This window comes from Papio anubis, chromosome 10 (genome assembly GCF_008728515.1).
Source record: "Papio anubis isolate 15944 chromosome 10, Panubis1.0, whole genome shotgun sequence".
Taxonomy (NCBI): Eukaryota; Metazoa; Chordata; class Mammalia; order Primates; family Cercopithecidae; genus Papio; species Papio anubis.
The window spans coordinates 93,979,606-94,002,124 of record NC_044985.1 but is presented as its reverse complement, the minus strand read 5'-3'; the positions used below and the strand labels follow the sequence as shown (position 1 = coordinate 94,002,124).

Genomic DNA, 22,519 nt, shown 5'->3' with positions numbered 1-22,519 from the left:
GATGTAACACATATTCCTGCTTTTGTAAAATTGTCTTTTGTTCATGCTTCAGTATATACCTATTCAAATTTTATCTGGGCCACATGTCAAGCAGGGGAAGGTATAGCTCATGTTAAAAGACATCTTTTATCTTGCTTTTCTGTTATGGGAATTCCAGAAAAAATCAAGACTAGTAATGGCCCAGGATACTGTAGTAAAGCCATTGCTACTTTTTTTGCAGCAATGGAATATCACCCATACTTTGGGTATTCCATATAACTCCCAAGGAAAGGACAGGCAATAGTGGAAAGAGCTAATCATACTTTAAAAACTCAAATACAAAAGCAGAAGGCAGGAGACCAGGAATATAAAACACTACATATGCAACTGCATCTGGCTTTATTATCATTAAATTTTTTTAATTGGCAAAAAGATCAACCCATAACTGCAGTGGAACAACACCTGACAGGGCAAAAGGAAAATAAAAAGACTGGACAAGATATATGGTAGAGGGATGAACATACAAAGAGCTAGGAAAAAGGAAAGATAATTATATGGGGAAGAGGATTTGCTTGTGTCTCTCCAGAAGACAATCAGGTGCCTGTGGGGGTGCCCACCAAACATCTGAAGATCTATCGTGAGTCACAGCATCTAGTAGACCCACCTGTACAGTGCGAATTGAAGGTTTGAAAAGACTCTATTTGCTTTCCCCGTGCCTTCTGTTAGAAGGGGCCTTTTTCTCATTTTCAGTGGTCTCCTGGCTACAGTCACAAAAATTTTTGTTCTGTTCCAGTAGATTTACTACTGTGGGGGTGAGGGGTATGCTTGTGTTTTTGCAGGAGATGAATGAACTATGTGGATGCCCTCAAGATGTGTACGACCACAGAACAGGAGACTGGAGGGACCCACGGATCCCAACCATGGACTGGGTTCCCCCAGTACAAGCCATGAGCCAGTTAAATCTGAATGCGAAGATGGCACAAACACAGACCGGAGTCACAATGCTTAATGGACCAATGCTTTCTGACTCAGCTCCTCTCTACCACGAATACAAGAGACCCTAATAGCTAGGCAGGAATATCATCACCCCTATTCAGCATGACGAAGTTATAGAAGACGGACCTTCATCCTTCTGCAACCCCTAGGACTAAGGTCTTGTAAAAGGGAAAGGGGAGATATATGGGAAGCATTCAAACCAGAACGACTCTAGTAAGAATGATAGCTAGTAATGATTATACTAATAATGATACCTTCTCTTTTACAAAAAAGAGAAGTGGGGCATGTTGGGAAAAAAGCTGAGGCAGGGCTTGCATGACTGACATGTCTTCTGGAATGCGTCTAGACTTGCTGGCTCCTTGCTTCTAGCCCTCCTAGGCTTCTATTCCCATTATCTCAAGTAGCAGAACATGTTCCATATAAATGCTATACCGTCACAGCTGTAGATCATGTGCTTGCCTTTTTGACCCTCATGTTCTCACCACTTGTTTCTCTGTTGGATTACCAATAAATAGCATGGGCTTCCAGAGCTCAGCCTTCGCAGCCTCCATGATTGCAACGGCCCCTGGTCCCACTTTTGTCTCTCAAACTGTCTTTTCTCAATCCTTTGACTCCACCAGACTTCATCACCCCCACGAGCTGGTATTGGGTCTGGCCACCCCAACAATATACCAATTCTGCCATTGAAAAACCTAAAAGCAGGCTGGGTGTGTTGGCTCACGCCTGTAATCCCAGGACTTTGGGAGGCTGACGTGGGAGAATTTTTGATCCAAGATTGGTTGAATCCTTGGATGTGGAACCTATGGATTCTGAGGATGGACTGTACTTCCTCTAAAATGAGGAGACTTGGGGAATCTTACATGTATTTCCTAAGGACATTAGCAGCAATTCTTAAAGTCTGTAGAAGAATCTTGCCTCTGTCATCTACATGGGCATCGCTGACCCTACTCACAGGCTAGAAACATGGCTACCAACATTGATTTGAGGAGCATCACAAAGAATGGGGTGTCCAATTATTTCCCCTACAGTTCTGCTTCAGCACTCTTACTTGATCTGAAAAATCATGATTAAAGTCAGTTATTTGTTTTGTTTGTTTTTGTTTGTATGTTTTTTGTTTTCAGACAGTCTTCTCTGTCACCCAGGATGGAATGCAGTGGCACCATCTCGGCTCACTGCAACCTCTGCCTCCAGGTGTCAAATGATTCTTGTTCCTCAGCCTCTGGAGTACCTGGGATTACAGGTGCATGCCACCACACCTGGCTAATTTTTGTGATTTTAGTAAAGACAGGGTGTCTTTACTCACCATGTTGGCCAGGCTGGTCTCGAATTCCTGACCTCAAGTGATCCGCCCCCACACCCCCACCACCCTTGGCCTCCCAAAGTGCTGGAATTACAGGTGTCAGTCATGGTGCCTAGCCTAAAGCCAGTATTTGAATTAGAAAAAACAAAAACACAAACAGAAAACCTGATTTTTCCCTAATTGATTATAAAAGGCCATTGTTAAAAGTGACGATCACCTGAAAAGACAAGGAAGGCTTGTGAGTATGTAAGTGGAGAAGAATAGAAACAGCTAACATTTTCTGAGTGTTATGTGCCAAGCCCAGTGCTGTGCATTTACACGAAATATCTTGTTAGTCACTGAAAGCAACTTTAGAAGTGGTCCACACTTCTCACACTTTAGTGTACATGAGTCATCTGTGAGACTTGTTAATAACACAGAATCCTCTACCTCATCATCGGGAATTCTGATTCAATAGGTGCTGGTGCTGATAGTGACTGTCAGAACATACTTAGGCGCACTAAAGTAGTTTTTATTATCATCCTCATTTTTTAGAGGCTCAGCAAGACCATGCAGGAGAAGGGTTCTGTGGTATAATATGAAATACATTTGGTCTTTGTTCCTGGTTCCTGTTACAGAGTTCGTAAAACTCTCGAAATTTCCTGAATGATTGAAATGTCTTTAGTTACTTATAATGAGCCCGGGTCCTAACACTTGAGTTTATGCTAATGAGGTGACTTAGGGTGGGCCCCTAGCCAGCCCAGACTGAGGCTGGTCATCAGAAAATTAAGAGGTTAGAAGATTAGAGGGTTGGAATTTACAGCCTCACCCACCAATCTCCAGAAAAGCAGAGGAGGTGGACATTAAGCTCTCTAAAAACGAGATTTTATGAACTTGGAGGCTTCGCAGCCCCCACTCCTCCCACCCCCACCCGGTACCTTCCTTTATGCACCTCTTCCATATGGCTATTCCTCAGTTAGATCCTTTATAATAAACTGGCAAACACAGTAAAGTGTTTCCCTGAGTTCTGTGAGCCATCTTGGAAAATTATGGAACACACGGAGAAAGCGTTGTGGGAACCCTAATTCATAGCTGGTCGGTCAGAAGTAGGGGGCACAACCTGGGACTTGCCATTGGCGTAAGTGGGGGTAGTCTTGTGTAATGGAGCCTTTAGCTTGTGGAATCTGACACTACTCCAGGTAAGTGGCATCAGGATTGAATTTAATTGAATTATAGGACATCAAGTTGGTGTCCTCTGGAAAATTTCTTGTTACGTGGAGGGAAAAAATCCCACATATTTTGGTCACTGAAGTGGAGTGTATTGAGTATGAAGAGAGAGAAAAATAGTTTTGTATGCTCCTTTACAGGTCCCTTATTGCCCCTACACTGGTAGGTTACTTGATCAGCTAATTATCACCTTAAAGACCAAGAGTTTTGTTAACAACTGTTGTGAAACCTCCATTCTTGTCTTTGTAGTTTAAGAGAATTTAAACAAGAGACAGGCAGCAAAGGAGATTCAGCATGGAAGGATTTATTGCAAAGGAGAAAGAATATTCTGAGGGTTAGGTGCAGAATAGACAGTACACCCTGAAAGATGATTCAGAGAAGTCTTCTGGTGAGGATGAGACAAGGTTGACTGTTACTGGGGAAACTCCCTTTATGGGAGTCTTATATGATTTTTCATAAAGGAGTGAGAAGAAGTGCCATTAGTAAGCATGTTCCGGATGGTCCTCTGGGTGCACATGTGCAGTAGCTTTACATCCTTGTTCATACATCTCATGTCTTATTAGCATCTTAAATCTCCATCCCGGGGTGTGTTTTTTACTATTATAATGAGTAAAAGGGTCAGTCTGAGGACAGGTCAATCAAAAGGCTCATGCTCTCTATGGGGGACATTCTCCACTGGAGATAGTTTTGCTTGAATGAGCTTACTACAGTGCAAATGCTGGGGCTTCTTGTGTTGAAGGTTCGGTTGTCACAGCCACTGCTTTTAGAGGACATGGCTACTTCCTTTCCTACCTATCCTGCCTCTGTTTGGTCCCATAAGCCAGCATCCCCTGTCACACACTACAGATGGTAGAGTAGGGATGGTAGGTCGTAAGTCCAGAATTCCAGTGAGACTGATGGAGGCTTGTGCTCGAGCCTCTGCCAACTAAAAATATTCACATTCTTCTAATTGTTTATAATTAAATCTTTCTTTTTATTTATTTTATAAAGATAGGGTCTCCCCGTGTTGCCCAAGCTGGTTTTGAACTTAGAACCTCAAACTATTCTCCTGCCTTGGTCTCCCAAAGTGCTGGGATTACAGGCATGAGCCGCCTGCCTGGTCAAACTTTCTTTTTAAAACTTCCTCTTTATGTTCTACATTCAGTTAGTTAGTTGTTGATTTCCAATGCAAAATGCCTCTTTTTCACTTCTACCATTTCAAGTCCATAGTAACTGTCCTTGATTAGTAAAATGGCCTTAACCTCTTGCTTTACTTCCTTTGAAATCCACTCTGCACATTCTTTAGAGTTCAAAAATCTTCAGGTATTTTCTATTAAAAAAAAAAATTTCAAGAGCTCAGACTTCACTGAAATGAAATGTAGATTATTAAACACCATTGGTGACTTAAATGAAAAAGTAATGGCAAGATCTGAATTCAAGTCAAGTATTATTGGAAAACTGAACTAACGTGACGGTTTTTATTTGCATACTACATATATTTTAATTTTTTTCAGCAGGTAGCCACTAATTTTTTTAAGAAAAAAATGAAAAGGGTACAATTCTTTGAAACCAGAATTTAAATAGTTGCCTACTTTAAGTAAATCAATTTCCAACGTTACAAAATAAACTTCATGTACTTTTTTCTTTTTCTTTTTTTCCTGAGACGGAGTCTCGCTCTGTCGCCCAGGCTGGAGTGGATCTCGGCTCACTGCAGGCTCCGCCTCCCGGGTTCACGCCATTCTCCTGCCTTAGCCTCCCGACTAGCTGGAACTACAGACGCCTGCCACCACGCCCAGCTAATTTTTTGTATTTTTAGTAGAGACGGGGTGTCACTGTGTTAGCCAGGGTGGTCTCAAACTCCTGACCTCGTGATCCACTCAGCTTGGCCTCCCAAAGTGCTGGGATTACAGGTGTGAGCCACCGCACCCGGCCAACTTCATGTACATTTTTATGGTTAGGTATTTGGCGTATGTGGGGGCTCCATAGCTTTCATCCATTACTCAAAGCGCTTCAGGACCCTAAAAAGGCTCAGAGCTGCTTCGATAAACAAGAAAGAATGCTGCAAGCAAAGGCAGCAGTTTCGCTGTAAAATCCTATTGTTGACATATAAGAGGGCCGTGTTGCCTCGCTACCAGCTTGTGGCGTTGTTGGGGCTCTGGGAGGGCGCGCGCGGCGCCTTTATCAGGGCGTGTGCGAGCGTTTATTTGGGAGGACACCACAGGTGGACGCCTCAGCCGACCGTCCTCCTTCCCGGGGGCCCTGCCCCGAGTCGCCGAGTAGCCGCACAGTCGCATCCGTCGCCCCGCCGCCCCTAGTGTTCTGGCCATGGCCGCGCGCCTCCTCCGAGGGTCCCTACGCTTCCTGGGCGGCCACTGTGCGGCGCGCCCGCTGCCCGCCGTGCGGTGAGTGGCAGCCGGGACTTCCGCGGCTGCAGGCCGGGAGGCTGCGGGGCGAGGCAGCGAGTCACTCCTGTCGCTGGCTTGAGGCGGGGCGGGGCGCGCGCGGCTGGGAGTGCTCCCCAACTCCGGCGCGGGGCTAGAGCTGGCCTGGTTTCCCGGATCCCGCGGACTGGGTGCAACCAGCTGCGGGGCGGAGGAAAAAGGGGTGTCACCCGTGCGAGGCCACGTCGGGGAAAGCCAAAAGATTTCTCCAGAAGCTCATTCCGGAGCCCCATTCCAGCCCGTCTAGTTCAGCGGCCTGCAGTGGGACCCGGGAGCCTGCGTTTTGGGAGGAGGTGGTCACCCACTGGGCCCGGCTGCAGGAGCGCGGGCTGCGATCTATGTCCCAGTTCGAGCTATGAACCCGTCGTTCCCCACGGCTTAGACTCGCCGCGCGGTAGTGAACTTGGGACCTGGACACGGTGCCCGGGCTGTGGCGCGGACCGGAAGTGTCCAGGGCAAGCTAGGATAGAAATGACTTGGCGAGGGTTCCATCAAACAAGGAAATTAGGTTTAGATTTATCAACAAATCCTTTAAATACAGAGGATTAATGAAGAGAGAGTCTAAGGTCTAAGTGGCTCAGTGATTCTTAAGGTGGTGTTTATAATATGATCAAAAGTTTCAGATACCGTCTGAAACATAAAATCTATTCACTGGGTAAACAAATTGAAAGCATGGAGAATTCATTATTTAATAAGGGTGAAGGAACTGGGAAATTTGCGAATGACAGCATTGGTGTAAGGTACTCTAATTTTCTTTGAGAGCTGTGAAACAAAATGCCTAGTCTTCCTGGGGAGGTTTGGGAAGACTTCACTGAGAAGGTGACTTTTCTTTAGGATACATACTTAACTCTTACCTGGAACATTATAAGACAGTGATCCTCAAACTTTTGTTTGTTTGTTTTGTTTTATTTATTTATTTTTGAGACGGAGTCTCACTCTGTCGCCCAGGCTGGAATGCAGTGGCGCGATCTCCGCTCAGTGCTGCAACCTCTGCTTCCCGGGTTCAAGCGATTCTCCTGCCTTAGCTTTCCTGAGTAGCTGGGGCTACAGGCGCGTGCCACCAAGCCCTGCTAATTTTTGTATTTCTTTTAGTAGAGACGGGGATTTCACTATATTGACTAGGCTGGTCTCGAACTCCTGAGCTCGTGATCTGCCCGCCTCAGCCTCCCAAAGTGCTGCCTCAAACTTTTTAATAACAGGACTCCTTATGCTCTTAAACTTAGAGGACCTCAAAGAACTTTTGTTTATGTAGGTTATATCTATCTTATGTCGTTATCAAAGGGTGTCTACAAAACTGAGAAACTTTACAAATATTTAGTTTATTTAAAAGTTACAATAATCTCATTACATATTAACATAAATAACAGTTTTTATGAAAAATAACTTTTCCTAAACAGAAAAAAAGTGAAAAGAGTGACATTGTTTTACATTTTTACAACTCCCTTAATGTCTGGCTTAGTAAAAAGATAACCAGATAATTATATCTGCTTCTGTATTATCCATTGGCGTAAGTTTGATTGAAGCATGGCAAGAAAATCTACCCTCAAATAGAGAACACTGGAAAAAGGGAGACCTGAGAGACCCTCTGAATGGGCTGGGGGGCTACAGTTTTGTTGTAACAGCTTTTTGACCTTTAATGTGCAAAGGAATCCCTTGGAAATCTTGTTAAAATACAGCTTCTGATTCGGTGGGTCTGGGATGGGGCCTGAGACTGTGTCTTTAAAACGAGCTTCCAGGTGTGTGGAAGGTGCTGGTGGAGATTGTCTCCCTTTTAAAATGTAAAGGAGGCTTTAAAAAAATTATAGCCTAGCAAATAAGATTAGTTGCAGTTTATTGCCTTAGAGAAAAAAAAATGCCAATTTTTCCATTACAGATTTCTTCATCTTTAGATTAAGAAATACATGTTGCAATAAACTTGCTGCCACGTGTTTTGATTTTCTTCCCTCTGCATATTCTCTCCTGACCACCTTTGACTGACCTGAAAGTCTTTATTGTTTTGGCATTTCTTTTGCTTTCCTGTGTCTTAATGTATTTTACTCAAAAATATTGCAGATATTTCCTTAACACAGGATAGGCTATTCAACTTTAAGATCCAGTAAGACTCGGTTTTAAATTCTGGCTCTATTATTTACTTATTATGTTGACAAATGATTCGGTGTCTTACGGCCCCAGTTTCCTAATCTCAGCATAGTTTTTTCCTGAGGAAAACTCTCAAGTATGGAAAATTTATATGGACAAATACGTGCTTTATAGTTTTATCTCTACTAGCAAGAAAAAGGAGTCGATCATTTCCATTATAGGGATAAAGTAAATGTTAGTTTATTTAATGCAACAGGACAATGGTCAAGCTCCCCTGCATGTCTTGGTCCCCTATTATCTCTTCTTCCTAGAATCTCTGACCTCATCTACTCTTCTCAGCCCACTCTGGCTACACTTGCCTTCTTGCTCTTTCTAGAACACATCCGACACGATTCAGACATACAGCCTTTGCTCTAGTTGTTCTTTTATCCTAAAATTATTTTATTCTAGAGGTATGCCTGGCTAACTCTATCACCTTCAAGGGTTTGCTCAAATCTCACCTTTCTGGTTTGACCTACCCTGACTGCAGTATTTTTTTTCTTTCTTTTTTTTTTTTTTTGTTTTGTTTTTAGTGACAGGGGCTCGCTATGTTGCCCAGACTGGTTTCAAACTCCTCAGCTCAAGCAATCCTCCATGCCTCAGCCTCCCAAAGTGCTGGGATTACAGGTGTGAGCCACCAAGCCCAGCCTACTACATTATTTCATGCAGCAACCTCTGTCTCTGCCTCCCCCGAGCCAGATACTCCTGATACCTTCTCTACTTTACTTTTTCCATAATACTTATCACCTTCTATGGTATTATATAATTTGCCTATTTATTGTTTATTGTTTATTCAGTCTCCCTTTGTTAGAATGTAAGCTTAAAAGCCAAGATCTTTGTCCTCATCTTAGTCCTTTGTTCATTATTGTATCCCGAGTTACTAGAACAGTGCCTGGCACAGAATTGGCACTCAGTAAATATTTGCTAACTAAATGAATGAATAAGCCACTAAAAACATGATAATTAGGGAAACCTTAGAAATAGGTTGTAATAGCGACTGGGTGCAGTAGCTCATGCCTGTAGTCCCAGCCCTTTGGAGGCCAACGTGGGTGTATCACTTGAGATCAGGAATTCAAAAGCAACCTGGTCAACATGGTGAAACTCTACTAAACATGGTGAAACTCTACTAAAAATACAAATATTGGCTGGGTGTGGTGGCAGCACCTGCAATCCCAGCTACTCCAGAGGCTGAGGTAGAAGAATGGCTTGAACCAGGAAGGCGAAGGTTGCAGTGAGTCAAGATTGTGCCACTGCATTCCAGCCTAGGCGACAGAGCCAGACTCCGTCTCATTAAAAAAAAAAAAAAAAGGAAAGAAACATGTAATAGTAGAGTTATTTTTTTAAAAACCGCTCTAAGTCTACTTTGATTAATTACATGAAATAGATTTTTTCTGGATAAGGACTAGAAAAGAAAAGGCAGGGTCCAACTAAGGAAGAAATACACTAAATCAGAATTTAATGCAAAATAGAAAAAGCATCCTTTGGCAAGATTTGAATATATGATAAGTTTTTTAGATGTGAACTTGAAAATGTACAAAATGATGCATAGATTTTCAAAATTTCTTTCAGGGGTACTTCAAGGGAAAAAAAGCTGAAGACCACTGAACTAAAGGAACTACAGAACAGTCTCATTTTAAGCTCAGTGTGGGAGGGATGGGAGTAGGTCCTAAATAATTCCATTTTACAGAATCTTTATCAGAGATTGATGAGTATTTTTATCTCCACCCAGATTGTCTTTGTAATGTGGCAATTACATCAACACAGTTTGCATCTTATACACCTGCAATTTGAAATTGTGTGATTCTGGTTAAAATACTAATTTTGGAAGCTTTGCATTATTTTAAACATTGTACATGATATGAAAATTTATCAGTATTACTCTATTGTACTATTTGAACTTTACATAATGTAATCCATATGTCACATGACAATACTGCATTTCACCTCAAGTCAGATCTGTGGTTAGTTCTGGGCATCGTCTTCTTTAAGGATTTGGAGATGGAGACTGAGTTGAATAATGATAAGGTACTTCTTAATTCCAGCTATATGAGGTAGATCCCATCAAAAGTGGTGGCACTCAAATTTGAACCCAGGTTTGTCATAATTCAAACTCTCTACTCGCCTGTCAAGTTTCTCTGTGAAAGAAATCCATGTTGTTCAGTGGTATTAATTCGGATATGAAGAGTAACAATTCACTTACTTTTCCTACTGCATATATATTTTTTAAGATGTTCTCATTCTGGAGGGGAAGAACGTCTAGAAACTCCTTCTGCTAAAAACTTAACAGATATAGGAATTCGAAGAATCTTTTCTTCAGAGCATGACATTTTCCGGAAAAGTATAAGGAAGTTTTTCCAAGAAGAAGTGATTCCTCATCACTCAGAGTAAGTGGCACATTTTCCTCTAATGAAATGTACACTAGGGGTGTGATAGGACCATTTCCTAGAATGCCATATATTACTATACAGAAAACATAGTATGTTCAGGGCTTTATTAACATTTTTACTGCTCTTCACTGTAACACTATAAGATCCCAGGATTCTTGCAGCTTTTTAAATGAATTGTAAAATGTACTATACACAAAAAAGAAAATTTAAAAATTTGCAACTTAGTCTAAGAGTAGTACTTTTGAAAACCATGGGTAACTGGCAACAAAATACTAGTCAATTTCTTAGTCTTTCTTTTTCTGCTTCATGAATTAATTAAACTGTAAAAACACAAAAAGTCAGCATAATGCAAACCTTGGTAAGAATTGGTTACCTCTGGATATTTCTTGATTAACTAATTACTATTATTTTATTTATCAGAAACTTATCATTTCTATTACAATAAGATTTTGCTTCATTTCCAAAATTCACTCAATGCCGGTACAGATGCTCCTCAATTTAGTAGGGGTTACAAGTTGAAAATATCATAAGTCAAAAATACATTGTTATTATGTTAACACTGTTATTATGTTATAAGAACAAAAAAATCTCAGCACAGTTATATTAGAAGCAGAAATCAGAAGATTAGTAAAAATGAAGAGAGAAATGGTTCAGGAACATCATAGGTTTGTGATGTTTTACACACCTAGCCTACTACACTCCATAGTTTAGGCCAGCCTACATTAAACATGCTCAGAAAAATTACATAAGCCTACAGTTAGGCAAAATCATCTAACACAATGTCCACATTGTAATAAAGTATTAAATAACTCATGTAGTGTATTAAATATTCTAATGAAAGTGAAAAATAAAACAGTTATATAGATCCTTGAAGTAAGCATGTCTTCAACTGAATGTGTATTGCTTTTTCACTATCATAAGTAAAAAAATTGTAAGTTGAACTGTCATAAGTCAGAGGCATCTGTATTTTACAAAATTTAGAATGGTTTTTAAATAGCATTAAAAGTAACTTCCGTTAGGTTTTTACTAATACCTTATTGGTAAGAATGACCAAAATAAGCTAAACTCAGAAGCCAGAAGCCGTAACTAGTCTTTGGTGAAGAGCGACTAGCTTCTGTTTTGGGGGGTTTTGTTTGTTTGTTTGTTTGTGTGTTTGTTTTTTAAGACATGGTCTCACTTTCTTGCCGAGGCTGGAGTGCAGGGATGTGATCATAGCTCACTGCAGCCTTGAACTTCTGGGCTCAAGCAATCCTGCCTCAGCCTCCCAAAGTGCTGGGATTACAGGTGTGAACCACTGCATCAGGCTTCAACTAGCTTCTTGTAGACAAGAGAAACATGGTACACTTTGCTCTGGTACAATCTCTTTTGTTTATTTCTTCACTGCTTTTAAATTTTGTTCCAGAAAAAATCTTGAGAAGGCTTTGAAATAAAATAACAGGAGCTGACAAATTTTAAGTCAATAATAAAAATATTTCCAAAGCTACTTTAGGCAACAACTGCATTCAAAACACACATAGTAATCCAACTCTTAAAAATTTTTGTAGTGTCTCTAATTGCCTTCAATCAGTATCTTCAAACACCCCATGTCTCACTATAATCCACTTAAAAATACAAAAATTCTCAGATATTTTTTCACTATCTCCAGCTAGCCATCTGTTTCCTCATTCTGCCATTCTCATTTTTAAAGAAGAAAAGCTGAGGTTGCCTATCTTACACAAATGTCTAATGTTTTCAGAAGTTCATTTGATATAGTGCAAGGTGCTTCTTCTCTCCTGTTCTTCCTATTTAAACTGTAATGAGGTTCCCTACTTTGTCAGCTTCTATATGCTTGTCCCGTAAGTTCAGCACTTTAAGGAAATATGCCAAGGAGAATTGCCTTTTACAATCCAGGTTAAGCAAATTCCCATGACGACATGCCGTAACTAAGCTTGCATGTAAGAGTACTAGCTGAGCAAAACTACACCAATGAATATCAGTGGGTATAATTTTCAAGTCCAATAAATAGTCAAGATGGGGAAAGACAATGGCAAATACAAATAAGAGGAGAGGGCTGGGTGCAGTGGCTCATACCTGTAATCCTAGCGCTTTGGGAGGCTAAGGTTTGAGGACTGCTTGAGGCCAAGAGTTCACAACCAGCCTGGGCAACATAATAAGACCCCATCTCTACAAAAGAAAATTTTTTTTTGGCCTTGTGGCATGTGCCTGAAGTCTCAGCTGCTCAAAAGGCTGAGGTGGGAAGATTGCTTGAACCCAGGATTTTGAGGCTGTAGTGATCCATGATTGTGCCACTGCACACTAACCTGGGTGACAGCCCTGTCTCAAAAAAAAAAAAAGGCAGAAAAAAGGAGGAAGAGAAGTGATCAAAGAGTCAGCGGCAAATAGAAGCATATGGCTAATGTAAATAATTACCTTAAATTAAGAATGCATTTCTGCACAAAGTCATTCATAAGTTCAAAGTTGTGGCCATTTAAATAATATGAAAAAAATCTCTGATTTTAAAATATTTGTTATTTGCAGATGGGAGAAAGCTGGAGAAGTAAGTAGGGAGGTTTGGGAAAAAGCTGGAAAACAAGGACTGCTTGGTGTCAATACTGCAGAGCATCTTGGTGGAATTGGAGGGGATTTGTACTACGCAGCTGTTGTCTGGGAGGAGCAGTAAGTATGGAGAGCTTTAAGGCTGAGTCTTGTTTTGTAAACACACCACTCAACTTTCTGAAATGACCAAAAAAAAAATGTTTTCTAATCTTGGAAGATTGAAAATTCAGTGTAAAATGTAAAGGACTATACCACTCATGCACTCTTACACATTTTTTGAATGTGGGATAATAAGAAAATCCTTTTAAGTTGCTGAAATAGGTGCTATTGAAAATTAAAGAGATCTTTTTTTTTTTTTCCTGTCAATGCTTATGATTACTTTTTGCCCTTAGAAAAGATATTTGAAAGAGAACAGCGGAGTAGAAAAATGTTTCCATCAAATATACTAGAATTTTAATGTATAAGAGCAAATAAAGATTGCAGTTGAAAAATGGGCAAAGAATTTGAAGCAATAATTCATCAAAAAAGAAATGCAAATAAGTTTTTTTAAATGCGAAAACTTCATCCTTACTAACAAATGCAAATTAAGCTTATCTGGAGGTATCATTTTGAGTATCTATAAAATTAGTGAAAATGAAAAATCCTAATACCCAGGGCTGACAAGATTGCAGTGAAAGTGACACACTATTGGTGGCTTTATAAATTAGAACAATAAATTTTGGGGGGGATGTTCCTGCTTTTTGACATAGAATGCCACTTTGGGGAATTCATTTTAAGGAAATAATTTACTAGGAAATATAGATGCTGTGTTCAGAAATCATTGTCATGTTAGGTCACAGTTCTCCAAATGTTGAAGCAATCCAAATGTCCAGCAGTGGGAGAATGGATAAGTAAATTATGGTACATAAACAACTTGTAATATTTTGCAGCTATTTCAGATTAAAAATCTACATAAGAAAAAATAGGATTTTGTTGTGTCATAGAATTTATTTTTAAATTTTAAATTTTTATTTGTGTGTGTATGTGTGTCATAATTTTAAAAGAAAATAGCAAAGTACACAATTCACTCCATGACTCCATGTTTTGTTTTGTTCTGTTTTTCTTTTTTTCTATTTTTTTGCTTTTTTATTTTTGTTCTTTTGTTTCTTTGTTTTACCAAGACTCCATCTTATTAGAATATATCCTCATGGCAAAGGCCGTTAGAGGAATACAGTTATTATTCCACTGTGTTAGAGGAATATAACTGCAGGTGATTCATATTTTAAAATATTTTATCTCTCAATTAAATAAGTGTTCATTGAACTCTGTTTAGCACTGTTATTGTGTTGAAACCAGAAATTTTAAAATTAGTAAAAAAAAAAAAAAAAAAGAGAACACAGTCAGAAATGTCATAGGTTTGTGATGAGACAGGCCACTACCAAACAGTTTGACAGGATCTTTAATACGTTGTTGTTATAATAGTCATTTTTTAATTGCTAGTTTATGCTCTAATTTTTCTTCTTTTTTCATTCTAAGAGCTTACTCAAATTGTTCAGGCCCAGGTTTTAGTGTTCATTCAGGTATTGTCATGTCCTATATTACAAACTATGGCTCAGAAGAACAGATTAAGCACTTTATTCCCCAGATGACTGCAGGCAAATGTATTGGTGCTATAGCAATGACAGAGCTTGGAGCTGGAAGGTAAGTTAATATTTAGTTGACTTTGGATTCTTGGAAGCAGTGCCTTGACATTTTCTTAGTACTTGGTTAATACATAGACTGAGCTATGTGCTAGGAGGAATGCAAAGATGAACACAGGATAATTCATGACCTCAAGTAGGAAAATAACAATAAAGCAGATTATAATGTATGCTATGTTTGAGATATTAACTTAGTTTTATGCAAAGAAAATGGTAGTGTGTAAGTCGAATTTTCACCATAATGAATTTTACTTGTAGGGTGAGATTCACATGTAAATGTCAAGCAGTTTGTTACAAAGTTGTACTTGGAATTCTGGAGACAAGGATGGAGTAGCAATAGGTTTTAAAAGTCTTTCATTTCTAAGAGTTGATACAATAGGAATGAACAAGATCACGTATTCAGTTATTTGCTGGTTATTTTGTAAATGTCTTCAGTGTGCCAGGTATACAGTAGTGAACAAAACAGATGTGGCCTCTGTGCTTAATGAAGAGAAAGGCAAGAAATAAGCAAGTATATATGTCTGTAATTATAAATTATGATAAGTACTGTGAAGGAAATGTACTGTGCTATAGACTAATGGTATGTTTGTGTTTGGTGGGATATGGAAAAACAAATTTAGATATGAATGCTAACAAAGGCCTATAAAAAGTTGTATTTAAACTGAGGTTTGACAAATGGGAAGGAACCAGTTTTATAAGAATGGGGGAAAGAGCTTCCACAGAGTGGGGACCTGATCCTCAAGAGGAAAAATGAAAGACAAAAAAAGGGACAAAGGAGGAAAATCTGGGCATTATGTTTCATTTGGAACTGTATAAAAAAAGATGGAGCAAGAGAGACAGAAGGATTGAGAGTTTTAAAGAAATCCAGACACAAATAGGAAGAGAAGTCAGTTGGAAAGGCTGTAGGAAAGGAGAAAGAAGTTAGTAATGTGAAGTCCACCATGATGTTGAGAATGGAGAAGAGGTTCTGGCAGGCCTGATGATCCTTTGTGATTTCAGTAAGGTGGAGGGGCAGAAGTTACTTTTTATGGGAGTGAGGTGGTTGAGAAAACAGAGGCAGAGGACACAGAGTAATCTTTCTCAGAGCTGAGTGGTAAACAGAAATGGAAAGAGAGGGCAGTGGTTTGAGGCAAACTGGTAGGGGAAATGATGTATGTTAAAGACAGTAGCAACTTGTGGGTCAACAGAAAGCGAACAGTGCAAAGGAAGAACTTAAAGATGCCAAAGAAGTGGCAAGTGAAAATCCAGGAATTGTTTTTGCAGAGGTCGGGCCCTCATTTTTTATTGTAAAATTTTCTTTTCTAACAGTGTTATTTATTTTTAAATCTCTTAATATTCTATAGCATGACTTGCAATATGTTTACATTATATTTATCTTTTTAAGATATAAATCCCTAATTTTAGGTCAATACTAACACTTAATTTTGTCAAAGATTAAAGGCTTCTGTTCACTTCTGTTGCCTAAAAGTGTGATCTAAACAAGTAGAAATTTAACCTTCTTCCTTAAAATTTGCTTTTAATTTCATTCTCTAAAATAACTATCTGGCTGACTGCCAATATTCAGATTGAGTTGTATTAGCTCTGTGGTTAGCATGTTCCACTTCCAGCTCATTGCATGTTAGCACTCACAAAGAGGCTATAGAATAAATGAGATCTTGATTTATCTCTAATTTATACATGCAAACAAAGGTTCATGTGATTTTTGATTTTGGTTTAAAGTCTTTGGCCTTATCTGTGGTTAAGTGTATATAATTAAGAAGGAAATCTAAGAATGAGGATGGAGAAAATAAGCAGATTTCTTTCTTTCTTTCTTTTTTTGTTTGGAAAGTCATTGAAAGTCATGAGAGGATAGTAAATAAGTCAGGTATTTAGAGAGTTGAGCAAAGAGTCCATGTGGGTAAGAGAATATAAGAACAGAGAAAAGCCACAGTTGAAGAAGAGTACTAGAATGTTGAGGAATTATGGAATTATGGTGTGAAATTGGCATGAAATAGGGAAAAACACGTGGGAAGAAAAGAAGATAGAAGATGGAATGTGGTTCATTTTGACTGCCCTCAGAGATGAATTGAGCACTGTCTGTATTTTTGGTTTGATTTGGCCTCCACAGAAAAAAAGGTTGCAATTGCTGAAAAACATCCAGAGTTTCACTGGCCCTTTCCCCTTCCATGGACGAACGCTTCATTATATATAATTACGTATCTTTGTATGTTGTATTACTTTAGCATTTTATAAACGCTTTCATATTGATTTTATTTTATTATTTTTTAAAGAAATGGAGATGGGGGTCTCGCTATGTTGCCCAGGCTGGTCTCAAACTCCTGGACTCAAGCAATCCTTCTGCCTCAGCCGCTCCAAGTGCTAAGATTATAGGTGTCAGCCACTGCACCTGACCTCATGTTAATTTTATTATATGGCTATTATAATGAGATATATGGAATATAAAGAGACGATTTCTATATAAGAAGAAAACAGAAAATAATAAATGAAGTATTTTGACCAAGTTCATAGAACAAATTGTTGACAGCATTGGAGCCAGAGTGTTCTGACACCAGCTGTGTGATCTTGGGTAAAAATCTCTAAGCTTCAATGTCTCTATCGGTGAAATTGAGATAATGATACTTAAGAAGATTATTGTGAGGGTCTAAACTGTTGGCTTTACTAAGTAGTATACTTTTTCATTTTTAATATTTCATATATAACATTCAAAAACTTAGGAAAAATTTACAAACTGAGCTATGCCATTACCTTTATTTCCTTTGATGTATCCCTGTATAGGAAGATTTTTTTTTTTTTTTTTTTTTTTAGATAGAGTCTTGCTGTTGTCACCCAGGCTAAAGTGCCATGGTGTGATCTCGGCTCACTGCAACCTCCACCTCCCACGCTCAAGCTATTCTCCTGCCTCAGCCCCTGAAGTAGCTGGGATTACGAACACCTGCCACCACATCCAGCTAATTTTTGTATTTTTAGTAGAGACAGGGATTCATCAGGTTGGCCAGGCTGGTGTTGAACTCCTGACCTCCGGTGATCCGTCCACCTCAGCCTCCCAAAGCACTGGGAATACAGATGTGAGCCACCACGCCCAGCCTTAGAAGAATTGTTTTAATAAACTATGTGCAGACATTAGTTAGTGATACTTTATACATACTTATGATGAAAAATACGATGTTAGAATACAATAGTATTCAGGCCAGGCACAGTGGCTCATGCCTGTAATCCCAGCACTTTGGGAGGCCAAGGTGGTGGATCACCTGAGGTCAGGAGTTCAAGACCACCCTGGCCAACATAGCAAAACTCCGTCTCTACTAAAAATACAAAAATTGGCTGGGTGTGGGTAGTGTGCACTTGTAATCCAGCTACTTGGGAGGCTGAGGCAGGAGAATTGCTTGAACCTGGGAGGTGGAGGTTGCAGTGAGCCGAGATCGTGCCACTGCACTTCAACCTCAGTGACAAAGTGAAACTCCATCTCGAAAACAACAACAACAAAAAAGAATACAATAGCATTCAACTTTTATGTTCACAATCTGCATCCACCCTTTTGATGATAATCAGACTACAGATTGGTTCACATACCTGTGCCATTTAACCTATGTTTCAGATAGGTGGCTCTGTATTATACAGTCTCTTTCTGAAACTTACTGTGATATTTGAAGTGATTAGATGTGTAATGGATAAGCCTTGAATTCGTGTGTTGGGGGGTCCCCAGACTACCCCCAGTTTCAAATGATTTGCTAAGAGGACTTACAAGACTCAGCATATATTGTACCCATGGCTACAATTTATTATAGTAAAGGATACAAAGCAAAATCAGCCAAGAGAAAGTCTCATGGGCAAAGTCCCTAGAAAGCCAATAGCAGCTTCTAGGAGTTCTCTCCCAATGAGGTCATACAGGACATAATTGCTTCAGCAAGTTGTGTCGTGTGAAATGTTGTGTGCCAAGGTGTAGCTCATTAGAGACTTGGTGCCCAAGGATTTTATTGGAGGTCAGTCATATAGGCACCCTCTTCCTGGCATGTACCAAAAGTTCAGATCCCCAGAAGGAAAGCAGGTATTCAGCATAAGCCTAATTGTTTGCACAAACAGTTTATACAGTAAGCCACTTTTATGGGTACTGGGAATGCTGAGAACTCTCCTGAAATCCGGATTCCCAGATGCTAGCCACAGACAATGTTGCAACAGGCCTTTCTAAGGATAGCATTCTCAGGCCTGCTCTATTAATTCTTCTCTGTATACTTGGCATTTTAATAATATAATTTAACAAATGTTTATTGAGTGCCCGTTATGTACAAAGCAGCATGCTAGGCACAGAGCATATAAATATGATCTTGATACACCACGTGTTTTCAAAAAACTTGAGTCAGATAAGTGCAGTATGTGGGAAAGATAATTGCTTTTTATTATAATTGCAATTGAAAGTAAATGCTCTAAGAGAGTATATTTGTTGCCTGATGGCATCTGTGACAAATTATCACAGACTTCGTGGCTTCAGACAATAGAAATTTATTCTCTTACAGTTCTGAAGGCTAGAAGTCCAGAATCAGTATCGCTGGGCCCAAATCAGGGTATCAGCAGGGCCACACTTCCTCCAGAGGTTATAGGGGAGGATCCACTCCTTTCCTCTTCTATCTCTTAATGTCTGTTTGGCATTCCTTGCCTTGTTGCCTCATCACTGCAGTCTTTGCCTTTGTGGTCACATTGTCTTCTCTTCTGTCTATGAAATCTCTCTTTACCGCTCTCTTATAAGGACATTTCTGATTGCATTTAGCGCTCATCCAGATCATTCGTGATAATCTCTCTATCAGAACATCCTTAAATTAATCACATCTGCAAGACTGTTTTTCCATGTAAGGTAGCACAGCCTCTAGGGTATAGGACCTGATATCTTTGGGATCATTATTCAGCCTAATACAGAAAGTGATTTAAAAAAAATGCAACTGGGTGCGGTGGCTCACGACTGTAATCCCAACACTTTGGGAGGCCAAGATGTGCTGATCACCTGAGGTCAGGAGTTCAAGACCAGCCTGGCCAACATGGTGAAACCACGTCTCTACTAATAACACAAAAAATTAGCCTGGCATGGTGGCCTACGCCTGTAATCCCAGATACTGAGGTGGCTGAGGCAGGAGAATCACTTGAACCAGGGAGGCAGAGGTTGCAGTGAGCCGAGATTGTGCCATTGCACTCCAGCCTGGGCAACAAGAGGGAAACTCGGTCTCAAAAAAAAAAAAAAAAAAAAATGCCGAGGGACGTAAAATATAAACACCACTGTGTTACTCTGTTTTTGCATTGCTATAAAAAAAAACCTGAAACTGGGTAATTTATAAAGAAAAGAGGTTTAAGTGGCTCACAGTTCCACAGGCTGTATAGGAAGCATAGCTGGGGAGGCCTCAGGAAACTTACAATCATGGCCGAAGGCATAGGGGAAGCAGACATGTCCTACATGGCCAGAGAAGGAGGAATAGAGAGAAGAGGGATGTGCTACACACTTTTAAACAACCAGATCTCATGATAAGTAACTCACTAACACAAGAACAGCAAGGGGAAAGTCCATCCCTATGATCCAATCACCCCACCAGGCCCCCTCCTCCAACACTGAAGATCATAGTTGAACATGAGATTTGGGTGGGGACACAAAGCCAAACCATATCACCCACATAAAGAATAGGAAAAATTACACAAGTAATGTGGACTATTTATATACTGTGCTGTTTATTGTAGGATATTTAGATTTTGGGACCTAAGTGTTTTAACAATAGGGGATTATTTTTTAAAATTATGGTAAATCCATGATGATGTTCTGTTCAGCTAATAAGAAGTCATTAGATATTGTTAACAGATCAAAATCATATTATATGGTTCCAGTTTTATAAAAATGCATATATATGTATAGTTATATCCATAGGAAAATATTGGAAAGATATACCTTTAAAATGTTCATTCCAGGAGATAAAATTATTTTTAGAATTATTTTTCTCCTTTGGAATGCTCTCTATATTCTTAATATTTTCTTTAGTAATATTTGCTTCTTTTATATTTAGAAAAATAATCTGTTCTACGCTTAGAGCAGGTTTGTTAGAAAAAAAATGGCATTTGAGACATGCTCTTTTTTTTTTTTAAGATAAATTCTCACTGTGTTACCCAGACTAGAGTGCAGTGGCATGATCATGCCTCACTGCAGCTTCAACTTCCCAGGCCCAAATGATCCTCTCACTTCAGCCTCCCAAGTAGCTGAGACCACAGGCATGTGCCACCACACCCAACTAATTTTTTAACTTTTTATAGAGATAGAGTCTAGCTTTGTTTCCCAGGCTGGTCTCAAACTCCTGGGCTCAAGCAGTCCTCCCGCCTCAGTCTCCCAAGGTGCTGGGATTATAAGCATGAGCTACCACGCCCTGCCTAATAGCTAAATTTTAGATCAATAGAGATAGGGGAAGGAACCAAGGTGTTTAAAGGCAGCAAAGTACATGGTGACACGTAATCTCAGGGATACAGTGAGGTTTGAAATGTTATGTGAGTCCCATTGGGGTCTTGAATGTTAGTTAGGTTTCGTTATACTACTGTACAAAATCTGGCTAGTTTATATAATAAATCTTAATCATATATTCATTTGTGTAAGTGCTTTAGAATATAATAGATCAGCATGGTTTTTCAGTGCAATTGTGTGAACATTCTTAATATTCAGCAATTTTATAATGGTGTAGCCAGTTTGAATAATCTAATTTACATACATACTTATATAATTTACATAATTCAATTTTTATCATTTGATGAATTGTTTATCCTTTCTTTCGATTACAGTGACTTACAAGGAATAAAAACAAATGCTAAAAAGGATGGAAGTGACTGGATTCTCAATGGAAGCAAGGTGTGTAGAGAGGGACTTCTATAGCCTTTCTTTTCAGAGTCATGCCATGGGTAACAATGTCTCAGAGACAACTCATTAATTCTGTTAAATCTAGGGACTCATGCAGGAATTGAATTTACCTAAGCTGTTTTGGAGACAGCAAATTTACAACAAATATTACTTAAGATCTGTGGTAGCTTCTTCTATGTTTCATTTTGCATGCCCCCTCACTAATATGGCAAAGGTTGTTTTAGCTTCCAAACAGCCCTTATCAAACCAGAAAAAGACAAGGTGAGACTCACATTGCTCAAATGTGGGACAAATATTAATAATACTTAAACTTTATGTTGATAAAAGATTGGGGGAAAAGCTTTCTCATGTAGATCAAGAAGAATTTCAAAAGATTCTAGGAGAAGGACAGGCACAGTGGCTCACACCTGTAATCCCAGCACTTTGGGAGGCTGAAGCAAGAGATTGCTTGAGCCCAGAAGTTTGAGACCAGCCTAGGCAGCAAAGTGAGACCCTGTCTCTACAAAAGTAAAAATTAAAAAAATTAGCTGGGCATGGTGGTGTGCCCTTTGGTCCCAGTTACTCACTCAGGAGGCTGAAGAGGGAGAATCACTTGAGCCAAGGAGGTTGACATAGAGTAAGACCCCCCTCAAAGAAAAAAAAAGATCCTAGGAGAAAAAGATATCAGTGATACAGTGACAGAATTTGAGAACCATTCAGTTCTACTAAATCAAACAACTCACTGATGGAATTGGAGAGTGCTTCCAATTAAGGTTACAGATGGGCTCAGGATCCCTGATATCAATGAGGGCAAATGCATTTGGTATCACGGAGGGCAAGTGATATTACCCACCTAAAATAGTATCTGGTATATACTCAGTAAATATTTGTTGTTGACTGAGTGTTACGTGAAGGAAAGATGATCATTTTATTTATGGTTATAAAACAGTCTTTCTGAAAATATGTGCCAAGGTCTGTTGAAGAATTAGTTTTTATATGTTTGTTTGGGCTAATAGCTCTGTATTTACAAAACTGAATCATTGGTGTTC

At 39.4% G+C, this 22,519-nt stretch overlaps 1 protein-coding gene across 3 annotated transcripts in view; it reads left to right on the top strand.

Moving 5' to 3' along the window:
* The first annotated feature begins 5,538 nt into the window (after positions 1–5,538).
* Positions 5,539–22,519, top strand: part of ACADL (acyl-CoA dehydrogenase long chain) — a 37,889-nt gene continuing 20,908 nt past the window's right edge. For 2 of the 3 annotated variants that reach the window (XM_021923950.2, XM_021923948.2), the window contains exons 1-5: positions 5,539–5,862; positions 10,248–10,403; positions 12,924–13,061; positions 14,457–14,621; positions 21,416–21,482. In XM_021923950.2, the coding sequence (XP_021779642.2) occupies positions 5,786–5,862; positions 10,248–10,403; positions 12,924–13,061; positions 14,457–14,621; positions 21,416–21,482 (603 nt within the window). In that variant the 5' untranslated portion in view covers positions 5,539–5,785. The remainder of the gene's footprint in view (positions 5,863–10,247; positions 10,404–12,923; positions 13,062–14,456; positions 14,622–21,415; positions 21,483–22,519) is intronic. The other variant, XM_021923949.2, reaches the window with a different exon arrangement.